Genomic DNA, 14,153 nt, shown 5'->3' with positions numbered 1-14,153 from the left:
ATTGTAAATTACATTTTATCTTAGCTTCTATAATGGTTACTTTCAATTCTTTTACTTAGTAGGTAAATGTGTGTGATGATAAACAAATATACGGCTGGGTTTGGGAGATAATCGATAAAAGGTGGAGCAATCAATTGCACAAACCTTTGCATGCAACAAACCTATATTTGAATCCAGCCATATATTATAAGTATAAAAATATCAAGTCCAATGAGGAGATAAAGAATGACTTATATGATTGTGTCAATCGTCTTGTTCAAAGCGAAGAGGATCGAGACACACTACTAGACCAACTCATAAGATATAGAACTGCTATTGGGCCTTTTGGAATGGAGTTAGCAAAGAAGAAGAAGAAAGTGTAAACCAGAGTTACCGGAAGCCCCTAGGTAACAGGGGAAGCGCGCTTCGGAAGCACGCTTCCCCGAAGCGCGCTTCGGAAGCACGAAACGTCGAACTTCCGAAATGTGTGGGGAAGCATCCCCCTTTTTTGGGAAGCGCGCTTCCCCCACGCTTCCCCATTTTTTCATTTTTTTTGCTTCCCCCTCGCTTCCGGTTCGCTTCCTAGGTCGCTTCCGGTTTGCTTCCTTGGTCGCTTCCGAGACGGTTCGTAATTTTCTTCTTAGTGGTCCCACGCTTCCCCGCTTCCTAAATTTTTGAAAGTGTCTCGCTTCCCGCTCCCGCTTCTCGTATCGTTTCCCGCTCATGCTTCCTTGACTGGTAACTCTGGTGTAAACCCTAGGTAAGATGATTAAATTTCATATAACCACTTTTGCATTATTTTTATAACTTATATACAATTGAGAGTTATTATCGTGAGGGGTTTATTGGAAATCAGAAAAGTTATTAGTTGGTCTTGTTTATATTTTAACTTTTAATGGTCTCTTTTGTAATTTTCTTTATTGACCCTAATCACTACTTAAGGGTGATTAGGGCTAATCGTGAAGGTACTTTTCTATCTTTTCTCAAACCAAGTTTCAACATGGTATCAAAGCCTCTCGTTCTTGGGAGAATCTAACGCCTAGGCTGAATTTCTTTCTTCCCTCTTTATCATAGTTTTTTTCTTTCTTCTTCTCTCCTCCTAGCCTATATCTAGTTTGTTCGATCTTCCTTCTGATCGAACCCTAGGTTCTTTCCTCAGTCTCACGACCTGGGATTTGACTAGTTCTACACAATATGCAGATCTGATCAGACACCCTAGATCGTGTGTTCCTCTTTAGCTCCTTGTTAATGACGCCTCAATAATATTGATGGATCGTGGTGCATCAGATCTACCATCATGTGGAGATTGCGTGGAGCAGATCTGACATCATGATCGTGTTGCATCAGATCAGCAATAATTTTGTGATTGGGTGGAGCAGATCTGAGATCGTGCAGTAATTGGATGTCGTGTAGCATGGAGCGTTGATGTTGGATCAGATCTGAATGGTGTGGCTGACTGACTGTTGCTCGTATCAGAGTCATGTTGATGTGGTAGGTGTTAAATCTATAGTGCTTGCTATCGTTGGAATCAGATTTGCTCGTATCAGAGTCGTGTTGATGTGGTAGGCGTTAAATCTGTAGTGCTTGCTGTTGTTGGAATCAAATTTAATCAGATCTGATTAATTTTTGTTGAAGTTCAGATGTGAAATCAATTTTTGTCATCTAAAATTAATTTTTATAGTGGTGATCAGATTTATTATCTTGCTGGTAGCGTATGTGATATATATATATATATATATATATATATTGCAAGACAAGGATTTTATTTCAGCTGGAATCTATTTCTTTACTATCAGTTTGCTCGTGATTACTTTCTGGTTATTATTATTATCCGGCTCATTAGCTAGCTACTGTCAGCAGTGAAATACCATGGCTGAAATAAAGTCCAGTGATGGTGAACAAAGGTTTGAAGTGTCTGCAGAGTACAAAGCTTTTGCTAATCCCTTCTCTTATGGGTCGTCTGTAAAGCTGGACGACAATAATTATAAAAGGTGGTCGAGGACTTTTATGATGTCTGTGTCAGGACATCGTCGAAAACATATTTTGTTAAAAAAGGAACCAACAGAGAAAACTGGGAAATATGCCACACGGCAGGAAGATAATGACATTGTTATGTCTTGGATTATGAACAGTGTTCAGCTACATATTGCAGACGGCTTAATTTACTATTCTACTGCAAAGGAGATGTGGGATTCATTACGTGACACGTACTCTCAAGACAAAAATGTCAGTAGAATTTTGTAAGTTGAGCAAGAGATATTTCAGTTGCAGCAGGGTGATCAGAATCTTTCCCAATATTATGCATCAGTTAAATCAGCCTATAAAAGGCTCAACTCTGTTCGTCCTCCCTGCTGCACTAATCATAAAACCCATCAGGAGTAGACTATGGTGGCTCGTTTTCTATCAGGATTATCTCCAGATTACTTAGTAGCCAAGGTGCAAATGCTTACTAGCTCAGAGATCCCTACTCTAGCTGATGCCTACAACTGGTTAAGTCGTCTTGCTGTTACCCTTCCTCCGCCTCATGGAGACTCTCAGACTTCAGCTCTTGTTGTCACTGGTGGAGGAGGGCATGGTTTACCTAGTTCTTCCAGAGGCAGAGGTCGTGGAAGAGGCAGTGGAGGTCGTAGCAGGCTTCAGTGTACATATTGTGGCAAGCAAGGGCACCTTGAGGATCGTTGTTGGGATAAGAACCCTAGAAGTCGCCCTCAGAGCTCATTATCGTTCCCCAAAGCAACAACTCCGGTTGTCTCTTCCATCGCTGAACCTATGCCTACTTCTTCAACCAATACGATTACTCTCAGTCGTGCAGAATATGATCAACTTCTTTCTCAGAGTTCTGCATTTGTGTCTGCCTCTATTGTAGTGACTGATGTGGCATGCTCTGCGGGTACTCAGTTAGATGATGGAGGTAAGATATGGATTATTGATTATGGCGCCTCTCAACACTTTTGTGGAGATTCACATAGTTTCTCTACACTGGTTCATACATCTTTCCCTCGTCATGTTAAATTGGCAGATGGTAGATTATCCCCAATGGTGGGGCAAGGAGATGTGCATTTTACCCCTACATTACGGATTCAATATGTTCTCCATGCTCCACAGTTTCTTAAGAATTTATTATCCGTAAGCCAGCTTACAAAAGAACTAAATTGTCGAGTTATATTTGACTCGGGTTGTTGTGTATTTCGGGATTTGCTGTCTGGGCAGAAGATTGGTGGAGGCCATGAGGAGGGAGGTGTTTATATCTTACACAACCTGTTGGAGTAGCAACTTCGTGTGTGGAATCGAGTTCTAATTCCTACCAATGGCATCTCAGATTGGATCATCCTTCTCTTTCCAAGCTTCAAAGAGTCATTCCACAGGTCTCTCCTACAGCGTTCTTTCAGTGTGAAGCATGTCAGTTGGGCAAGCATCATCGTAGTTCTTTTTCTTTAAGTCAGAGTTGTACTAGTCAAAGTCCTTTTGATCTAATTCATGTTGATGTTTGGGGGCCTAGTCGGGTTCCTAATAGGTTTCAGTCCAAGTATTACCTTGTCATTGTTGATGACTACTCTAGAGTGTCTTGGGTCTTTTTAATAAAGGAGAGATCTGAAGTCCTGTATATTCTCCAATCTTTTATTCTTGAAATAAATACTCAATTTGGTTCCATTGTTAAAATTGTTCGCATTGATAATGCTCTTGAATTCAAATCTAGCAAACTATTACAATTTTATCGGGATAATGGGATTTGCCCTCAATTTTCATGTGCCCATACGTCCCAACAAAATGGGGTAGCTGAAAGAAAACACTGACACCTTTTGAAAGTAACTCGAACCCTTATGATTCAAACAAACATGCCAGCTTCTTTTTGGGGAGATGCCCTTCTTACTTCTTGTAACCTTATTAACAGAATGCCTTCTACTGCTCTTAATGACCAAATTCCTATCAGACAACTTTATCCTGATTGTTCTTTGTTCAAAGTTTCTCCTAAGGTATTTAGTTGTGTTTGTTTTGTGCAAAAACTTGGACCTACTAGGGACAAACTAGCTGCACAGGCAACTAAGTGTGTCTTCCTTGGGTATCCAAAAAACCAAAAAGGGTACAAATGTCTTGACCTCATTGCTCGTAAAGAGTATATCAGTGCGGATGTCACATTCTTTGAGACCATTCCTTACTTCTCGCCGTGCGCGTCTCGTGTGAATCCTGATATGTCCACATCATTTCCCTTACCCATTCCTCCCATTCCTTTGAAGTCAGTTCCTTTATTGCCTTCATTATGTTCTGATCCCTCTTCAACTCAGTTCCATGATCCTCCACTGGTGTATACTCGTCGTCAAGCCTCCTCTCGTGGCCCTTCATCGTCTTCTTCTCCTGCAGTCAGTGATCCTGATTATGTTGATGATTCTATTGCTTATCCTGATGATCGTAGAGCAGATCCTGAGATTAAAAATGATTTGCCCATAGCCCTGAGGAAAGGCATGCGTCAGTGTACTCTGCACCCAATTTCAAAGTTTGTGTCCACAGACAAGATTGGAAAGAGCATGCAAAACTTTCTATCTGCTTTATCTGCCATCTCCAGTCCTATCAATCATCAACAGGCTTTATTAGATCCTCAATGGAAACAAACAATGCAAGAAAAAATGGACGCCTTGATTTCTCTAGGGACTTGGGAGCTTGTCGATCCTCCTTCTGATGCAGACATTGTTGGTTGTAAGTGGGTGTACACTATTAAATATCATTTTGATGGCACTCTGGAGAGACACAAAGCTCGTCTAGTCGCCAAAGGCTACACCCAAACATATGGGGTGGACTTCTTTGAGACTTTCTCTCCCGTAGCCAGAATGGGCACTATACGCTTAGTTACTTCTGTGGTTGTTCATCATGGGTGGAGTATGACTCAGCTTGATGTGAAGAATGCTTTTCTGTATGGGGATCTATCTGAGATGGTTTACATGCAACAACCGCCTGGCTTCGAACGACAGGGAGAGTGTGGCAAAGTGTGCAAACTAAAAAAGGCAATATATGGCCTAAAGCAAAGCCCGCGTGCATGGTTTCACAAATTGTTTGAGGTGATGTCTAAATTTGGTTTCCAGAGGTCACCATCAAATCATTCTTTGTTCATAAAGAATAGCTCTAGGGGTTTTGTGACTATGGTTGTTTATGTTGATATAATTTTAACTGGAGATAATGAGCAGGAGATTTCAAGCACCAAGGCATATCTGCAGAAATACTTTATTACAAATGATCTGGGTCCTCTCAAGTACTTGTTGGGAATCGAAGTAGCAAGAAATAGAGAAGGTATGGTTCTTTCTCAGAGTAAATATGTGCTTGATCTTTTACAGGAGACAGGGATGCTTGGTGCAAAACCAGCCACTATTCCCATGAATCCTAAATTGTTCTTGTATGACGAGCAATCTGAGGCAGTTGATAGTAAGTCCTATAGGACTCTCATTGGTAAACTTCTCTATGTTACTGTAACTAGGCCTGACATATCATTTGTTGTTGTCAAATTGAGTCAATTCATGGATAAACCAAGAAAAGTTCATTGGGAGGCAGCTATGATGGTTCTTAAATACCTGAAGACATCTCCAGGAAAAGGTCTATTGTTTACAAAAGAGGCAAATCTTGATGTGGTTGCGTATACTAATGCTGATTATGCAGGGTCGGTTGATGATAGGAAGTCTACTACAGGGTTCTGTGTTTTTGTTGGTGGCAACTTAGTTTCATGGAGAAGCAAGAAACAAGCTGTAGTAGCAAGATCAAGTGTTGAGTCAGAATATAGGGTCATGGCACAAACTGCTGCTGAAATGATTTGGATAAAATCTATGCTTACCGGATTGAGCATAAAGGTTTCTCTGCCTATTAAGATGATGTGTTTCATGAGAGGACTAAGCATATTGAGATAGATTGTCATTATATTTGGGATATGGTTCAAGTGGGAAATATATCAACTTTTCATGTTTCTTCAGAAGATCAAGTAGCAGATGTTTTTACCAAACCCCTTCCTGTCACAGAATTCTCAAAGTGTTGTAACAAGTTGAGCATGATTGATATCTATGCTCCAGCTTGAGGGGGAGTGTTGAGAGTTATTATCGTGAGGGGTTTATTGGGTGGTCTTGTTTATATTTTAACTTTCAATGGTCTCTAGTGTAATTTTCTTTATTGACCCTAATCACTACTTAAGGGTGATTAGGGCTAATCGTGAAGGTACTTTTCTATCTTTTCTCAAACCAAGTTTCAACATATACTTTAATTATATGTAATTTGATTTTTTTATAGTAGATTGGTGGATTTCTTTTGCCATTGGTTGTCTCCAGCTCCAGACCTTTGTTGTTCAAGTCTTAGGTCTCGCATGCATTACAATCAGTTGTGAACGTGATTGAAGTACTTTTGAAGCAGTAAAATATTATTTACTACTAATTACTAAATAATATTTGTCAGTTTGTATATATTTTAACTTTATATATTTTTATAGATTCATACAAAGAAAAGAAACTGACTTTTGCATAAAAAGTTGAATGGTTTGTTTTTTGTGCAATATAATCATAAATTGAAACGAAGGTATGAGGAGAGAATGAAAAAAAGGAGATCTCGACCCCATTGTCTTAAGAGAAGTCAATGATAATCTTTGAAAATGACACATCACTTACATGAGATCTTGTTGATAAGGCATCCAGAGCGTTAAGGCATAGGGTGGGGGTAAAAATACGTGTAACTAATGTCCTTAGAAAGAAAATGTTTGACAAAGGAAAGAAGGTGGTGAGGGTGGAAGAAGAAGAGGAATAAGCTAACTCTGCAAATAAAACTGAAGAAGAAGAGCAATATATCAATGAAGATGATGATAGACTTTCAAGTTCATCTAAGGATTAAATTTAAGTTGTTATTATAAACTTATTGGTTTTTTTTTACTATTTTATACTTAAATACAGTTAAAGTTAATTATGTTATGTGTGTAGATTTGTTAAATGTCTGTATGCTTATATTTTTATTTGGTGATTAATTGGTTATGTTTTAATTTTTTGCATTGGTTATCAGTTGCATGGTTTATTTATTCCATTGTTCTTTGTTTCATTTTTTAACATGGTTATCAGTTACATTATTTTACATCTTTTTAGTGATTAGATTTATTAATTCGTGTTCTAGTAAGTCGATGGAGGGTAGAGGTCTTGGAGGATGCCTCTCAAAGAAACCTGCATTGAAATATTGTACACTATTGACTTAGAGATGCCAAAGAAATAGTGAAGTGTAATTTTTGTGATTTTATAATGCATGAAGGATTGTATAGATTTAAATATCATGTTGTGGGACATATTAACTCCACTGTGAAATTATGTAAACATAGCATTCCTTCTGATATTTGTGTTGAGCTTCTTACTAGTCTTAAAAAAGATGATGAGAGAAAGGCACAAGTACCTGCAACATTTGTGGGACAGAAATTGTATGAAGATGATCTGCCATCATCATCTCAAGCCACTAAAAGATGCAATAAAGGAAGGAAATCGTTGAAATGAAGTTTGATACTACTGAAGAATGAAGATGACTTTTATATATAGACATATGTTTCAAAATTCTATGTTTAGTTAAATGTATTGTGTTGTTAAATGTTTTGTGTTGGACAATGTATTGAGCAGGTTATTTAATATAATTATCTTATAGTGTTTGATGACATATTTTGTTTTGTCTATTGCTTATTGTTGTTTGATTTTATGTTGTATACATATTTGTTATTAATTTTAGTAGTTTGTTTACATATTTGTATATATTTTTTTTGTTTTTTTATTTGGGGTACTGCCTAGACTGCCTAGGCTTTTTAGGGGCTCACCGCCTAGGCTCCGCCTAGTGCCTATGATAACTAAGAACAAAACCACCTAAATTCACTGCAAAGTTATCAAAAAATGATGAGAAGAACATTAAAATTGGGTGATCTAATCAATGGATTGGTCCAACCAGACACTTGCCACTTTATACTAATCTGACTCAACTTGACTCTAAAATTGATTCCCACTGGTATGGATAATCTATGGAATCAATCAGGATTGGTTAGTTGGACCCAATCTGGCCTGATTTGAGCACACCAATCTGGAATAGACACACACCAAAAAAAAAAACAAAAGAAAAAGGGTGAAGGAAAAAAGAACAGAGAAGAGTAGGCTTGATAACATGACTACCGACATGACATACAACCTAAGAAGACAACCATTTATGGCATCAGAATTTTTTAATATCAATAGGAGTCCTACCAATGATAAAATGATAATAGAATGTCGAAAGCCAGTACAATGATGGCCATGTGGAAACTGGAAAGTGATGGACGTCTTACTTTTTCTTCATTGCTTGCAGCTTGCAGCTTGCAGCTTGAAGCTCCAAACTATGCTTTTCCAGAAAGTCACCAAAATTTGGGTCCTGGTGAAACAATGAAGCAAACATAACCTTATTAATATTTCAAGCATCCAGAAATAATGCCGTACTGAAAGAAGTATGAAGAGTTGTCTATATCACAAAAGATGCACTTGTTTTCTTTTTATGAGCAAACACAAAAGCAAAAATAAAAAACAAAAAGCACTTCTATTGCTTTAAATATGCTCTTCATACTTAAGAATACAACATTTCAAGGGTCATAACATGAAAATCTTTCTGAGCATTAGCCAGGGCAGTAAACTGGAAATATTCAGTTGAGATCTAGGTCTTAGTGAATCTGACCTATCCGGATCTAGCTTAATCAAATTTAGAGTTGGATGGAAAAGGCAATATTGAACCTGTACTCGGTTAGCTAATCAGATATATTTTATAAGGAATTGGGTTGGATTACCCTTGGATCCAGATTCAAATGAAAATCTAAAAACTGCATTCGAATTTGATTATTAATCAGATTCATTTGCTATACCGATTCAACTAATCAGATTTGTACTTTTCAGATACCTGACTCAAACGTGATCGATTGACATCCCTAGCATTAGTTCATTTTGGGTAAAACTAAGTGCATTACAATGATGAATGTGAGCCATCAATTTTTTTGTCTTCAAAATAGGAGAGAAATTTTTTAAAACAAACCCTACATGTTTATATTAGTTAGACATACCATCATGTTGAGCTTCATATCTATGGTCATTTCAAGGTCTTAATTAAGTACAAGGTCGTTCTTACCTTTTTCTTCAGCCGATCTAAATTACTTTTCTGCTTCACGAGTTCCACCTGAATTGTCTTGTTCTGCTCAGATAGAGCAGTATGGTAACTTTCATCTACAGCAACAACAATTATATTGAAAAATATCCTCTTGCGATTTTACTAAAACAAAAATTTAGGATATTTCAAACACCAAATTTCACTGTTGTAATTATGTTCCAACCTGAATTATCATCACTTCCATCTTTAACAAGATAAGAACCATTCAAATCCTGAAACCAATATCATAATTCAGAACTCTTTCATAAATAAATAAGGAATTAGAAAAAGATGAGGCCGGATTTTTAGAAGAGCATGACATTACCTCAGAAAGAAGACCATCACTTTCCGAATCTGAATCTATAACTGAATCATTGTCAACATCATTACCAAAAGTATCTGCAAAAATGTCGTCGAGCGCCTGATTTACAATACCTTCAGGATATCTAACAACAATGATGAGCATAACTATATATGAACATAAACACTTGCATTTCAAGTTAAATCGTTAATTAATTGCCTCACCTTAAGACAACTATACAAAATGGAACAAATGTATGCGCACAGATAATTCCATAATACATTGAAAGATATTACGCCCATAATCTAGCTAGAATCTCAGTAAAAAAATTTTGCTACTTTCTGGAAATTGAAAAAGCATCACTACCTCCTGAATAATCATGTCATATAAACTTGCAATATATGACTCAGACTATTTGGAAAACTCAATTGCATTTAACAATTAACCAATGGAAACAATGAAGCTCCTGAATAACATACATGAATGAGGAAAGAACTTAGTAAATTGTGAAATGCTTGACAATTAATCAGTGGGCGAAAGTGAAATTGTGTGATGCTCTCCAAAGTCGAGCATCGGTATCTTTACGATCAAGAATAATACCCACTCCACTAGAATCAACACAAAATTTCAACTGATACACTAGAAATTATTCTAAAAAGAATATCGGCATCGATTATGTCATTTAATCAACACCTAGGAAGAAGAAAATGGTTTGAATTACTCATGCAAGCAGGAATTATGTTAACAATGACCTCCTAAGGCTCCTAAGAAGCGCACCCCCAGAATCATTTTATCATTGAACATAATAGACCTTGTGAAAATTTTTAAAAAGGGAAGATAAGGGCAAATTGGCAACACACATTAGTCTTGTACTAGATTCTCTATGCTGATCCTAGTATGCTCTAAAATGCATAATAGGAGCATAGCACTAAATATTTACTCTTACAAGAACATCTCTTCTGGAAACATTGAGCTGTAATAGAGACTCGCAAATTTTTGTGTATGCATGTGTGCACATGTATGTGTGTGGGTTTTAACAAGAATATATGTTGACATCAATCCGATGGCAACAGTCCCTAACAAGGCCCAAGCAATCATTTTTCTCAAGTAATAAAGAAAATAAGCACAAAAAACAGCATATAGGAATTAAGTGCATAGGATTAATTTAAGACCTCAAAAATAAAAAACAATGGCATCCTACTCTGTGCTGTCTAACTAGGGATTGGCTCTGGGAGGATTAGGCGAACACAAGTAGGGTAGGCAGTACCAGTTGACTAGGTAACCACGTATCACTTTTGACAACATAGTTTGCAACTAAACAAAAGTTAGCAGCTATCAATGGTGATTACAAGTATGTAAGGATAAAACTCAAGTAATGCAGCTGTTTTTCATAAAAACATAAAATTGAATTTTGCAGTAAAAGAAAACTAAGGCAATGGAAGAAGGTATAAGCACAGTCACAAATATCATGATATTTTAAAAAAATATTATGATATCTTTTCATCAGTTCTAACATTTAAAATATCACGATATTTTTCAAAATGTTGTGATAATTTAAAATTAAAATATCATAATTTATGTTTCATAAATGATTTTAAAAAACTTTGGCTGATAATCCTATTTTATCATTCACATCTCTCTCAACCTTTTTCTCCTAACTAATTAATGGCAATAAATACTGAATGTAACTTAATCCTAAGCAAGAAAGTATTTATTTCGGCCTCTGGACTCTCCCATCTTTCATTTCTTTTTCATTTTTAAAACAATGGATGAGACATATTTATTGCTTTTGGCATTTGAGTAATTTTTTTACATATTTTTAACTTCAGTTTATAAATTTTTAAAAAATTATTCATTTTGCCAAGATTTTTTCAATAAAAGTGTGGGAGAACACAGATTATCAATATATGTCATTTACCATTTAATGGCAGATTTTATTTTGAAAATATAAATAGAAGGTAATAAATTAATATACCCAAGTTACACAATAGCATAGAGAAAACACAAGAATACAACCGCTACACGACAAAAATGAACAAGAAGCCACAGACAACAGAAGCAAAAGATTAAATGTTATAAAAGTTTTAGTTTGTCTCCTTTCAAAGAGGAGCTTAAGACAATTTTCAAATGTATATAAAATGAGGTTAATTGGATGCTATTGACAACAAACAGAAAAAGCAGCCAACTAGAATCCATCATAAATTGACAGATATATTACATATAAAATGCAGTGGCTGCACCATAGTTGGCAAACCCAGAGAGCTGACTCAAGAATCGCCCGAGTCAACCCGGATCGGATCCCAACTGGGTCACCGATTCAGGACCACCTATCCGCATGCCACTTATGTGTCTTTTGTCATGCATTTCATGGTTTTAGTGCATAATGCTTATAAAAGGATAATTTTTACAAAGAATCATCTATTTTTAAATCATAATATCAACAATTATGTATAGTTGAATACTTATATAGTTTAGTCATTGATGTCATGTACTAAATTTAGTGATTATACAGTTTGGAGTTTGATTTTTTCCATATCTTAACACTAAAAAAATCATGTCCTAACTCGTCCAAATTACCGAGTCAACCTGCTGACTCACAAGTCAAGGGTCAGGCAATCCGGATCCAAGTCACGAGTTTGTCAACTATCGGCTGCACAAGAAAAGGCAAATTGCACAGGTGCCACTTTGATTCTTGGCAAACTTCAATCTTTCATCATGTATTAAGCAGTAGAAGTGTACAATTTTATCCTAATATAAAGAAAAGTAACTGCAAAGGCGGAACCAAACAAGAAAAACACAGAAAAACAATCTTACAAGGGATGTAAATTTTGATGGGAATTAACATTCAATATTGGCATGTCTAACAATTTAAAGCAAGTTGATGTCAGAAAAATAATCTAAAGCAAGTGATAGCAAAGAAAATAAATAGTGGCATTTTCTTACTCTTCTACAGGTTGTGCATCTGAGGAGATTGGATGGTTCACATATACAACACCTTTATCTCCTGCAATAACAGAACCAACCATAGAGCTTAAATGTGGTGGCCTAATCAATGCTTGCAAATAAACAAAAAGTCTAGTTAAAAACTATACAAACTTGGAAACATTTTGTTACACAATCCACTCAGTGAACAGAAGCGCAAACACAAACCAAGCAGGGCAACTTAGATGTAGAGATAAGTTCCTAATAAACGATGTCTTATGAAGCAACTGCCTATGAACACTACAAAAAGAAGGCAATAGCGCAGGCAGTTAGATTAGCAAAAATATTGTTGGCCTCATGCAACATGACACTTGCGGAATTATCATTTATTTTCTGGAAAAAATATTTGTAGCTACTAAAATAATAATATAAATGTTTAAACATCTAATGAACTACTAAAAACGTTATATGTAAGCTCATTCAATGTATGGTATCAATCCTCAAGGCACTCTCTGCTTGGCTTCCCATTGAGGGCCTGAGCCAGTCATGAAGACTGAAAAGGAGGTAGAAAGATTACATCAGGGGGGGCATGAAAAAGACACATAAACCTTAATCAAGTTGCTGCTAATCTTCAACTTCAAGCAACCATAACCCGTGGGCTAAAAGGATATCAATGAGGTGTGATATCATCCAGAAAGGGATTTTGTCCAGAATACCTAAAGAGCAGAGACAATGGAGTCACTTTGAGGCAGACTATACTTGTTCATGTCATACACTGTTATCATTGCCCGCATTGATCAATCGGCCAAAAAACTTAACCATTCTTTAGATGGTTTAATATCCAAACGGCCTTTAGATTGCTCCCACTTGAAAATCACAAACTTCAAAGCATTCAAATTTACAATGCAAAATTAAACACTGGTTTTATGCATAGTAACAAATATCAACAATATTTTGAAAAGATCATGAGTGGTTTGGACCAGAGTTGCTAGTCGAGGAAGCGATTCGAGAAGCAAAAGCGAGAAGCGAGGCATTTTCAAAATTTTAGGAAGCGGGAAAAGCAGGACGACTTAGAAGCGAATCAGGAATTGTCTTGGAAGAAAACTAGGAAGCAAACCGAAAGCGACCTAGGAAGTGAGGGGGAAGCAAAAAAAAAGAAAAATAAAAACACAAAAAAATGAAAAAATAAGGGAAAACGAGCTTCCCCTAAATTGGGAAGCGCGCTTCCCACTCCCTAAATTTTTTTGGCACTTCCTAGCACGTTTCAGAAGCGCCATGTTTCACGCTTACAAAACACGCTTCCCCATGCCCTATGGCACTTTTGATAACTCTGGTTTGGACATACAAGCATGAATTTTTCAATTTTGAAATTTCAATACATTCTGAACCATAAAATTTGAAACCCTTAAAAGATCTACCTATATAATTGATCGGACGATCTAAAACTTGCTTTTGACTGAACAAAGCATATGGATCATATCCATAAGGCTTGGTTCACAAAAAAATCAATTAATCCAATAAAGGCATTTTTTAAAAAAATTATGTCTTTCTTTATGTTTTTATATATTTTTATAGTCTTAATTGGTTTTAACTTTTATCATAGTTACAAATATTGGCAATATTTTGTAAACATGGTAGCGTTTACAAAATCTGCTATACTATAAAAAGTCACAATATTTCCAATAATGGTCTTATCATGATATCAACATAATAAATCATTTTTAATTTTTTTATATATATTGCCCATATTTCTAACTTTTTACACATGCTAATATTTCCTAGAGTTTTTCCAAAAAATAAAAAATTT

General features: G+C 36.2%; 1 protein-coding gene across 1 annotated transcript in view; it reads right to left on the bottom strand.

Moving 5' to 3' along the window:
* Positions 1-14,153, bottom strand: part of LOC149818509 (uncharacterized) — a 639,703-nt gene that overhangs the window by 252,396 nt on the left and 373,154 nt on the right. Inside the window, exons 7-9 of the mRNA XM_089986232.1 lie at positions 11,160-11,170; positions 9,449-9,544; positions 9,106-9,168 (exon numbers count right to left, since the gene is read on the bottom strand). Coding sequence (XP_089842358.1) covers positions 9,106-9,168; positions 9,449-9,544; positions 11,160-11,170 — 170 coding nt within the window. The remainder of the gene's footprint in view (positions 1-9,105; positions 9,169-9,448; positions 9,545-11,159; positions 11,171-14,153) is intronic.

Source organism: Nuphar pumila, chromosome 13 (assembly GCF_984573655.1).
Source record: "Nuphar pumila chromosome 13, dmNupPumi1.hap1.1, whole genome shotgun sequence".
NCBI classification, from domain to species: domain Eukaryota; kingdom Viridiplantae; phylum Streptophyta; class Magnoliopsida; order Nymphaeales; family Nymphaeaceae; genus Nuphar; species Nuphar pumila.
This window is presented reverse-complemented; position numbering and strand designations above follow the sequence as displayed.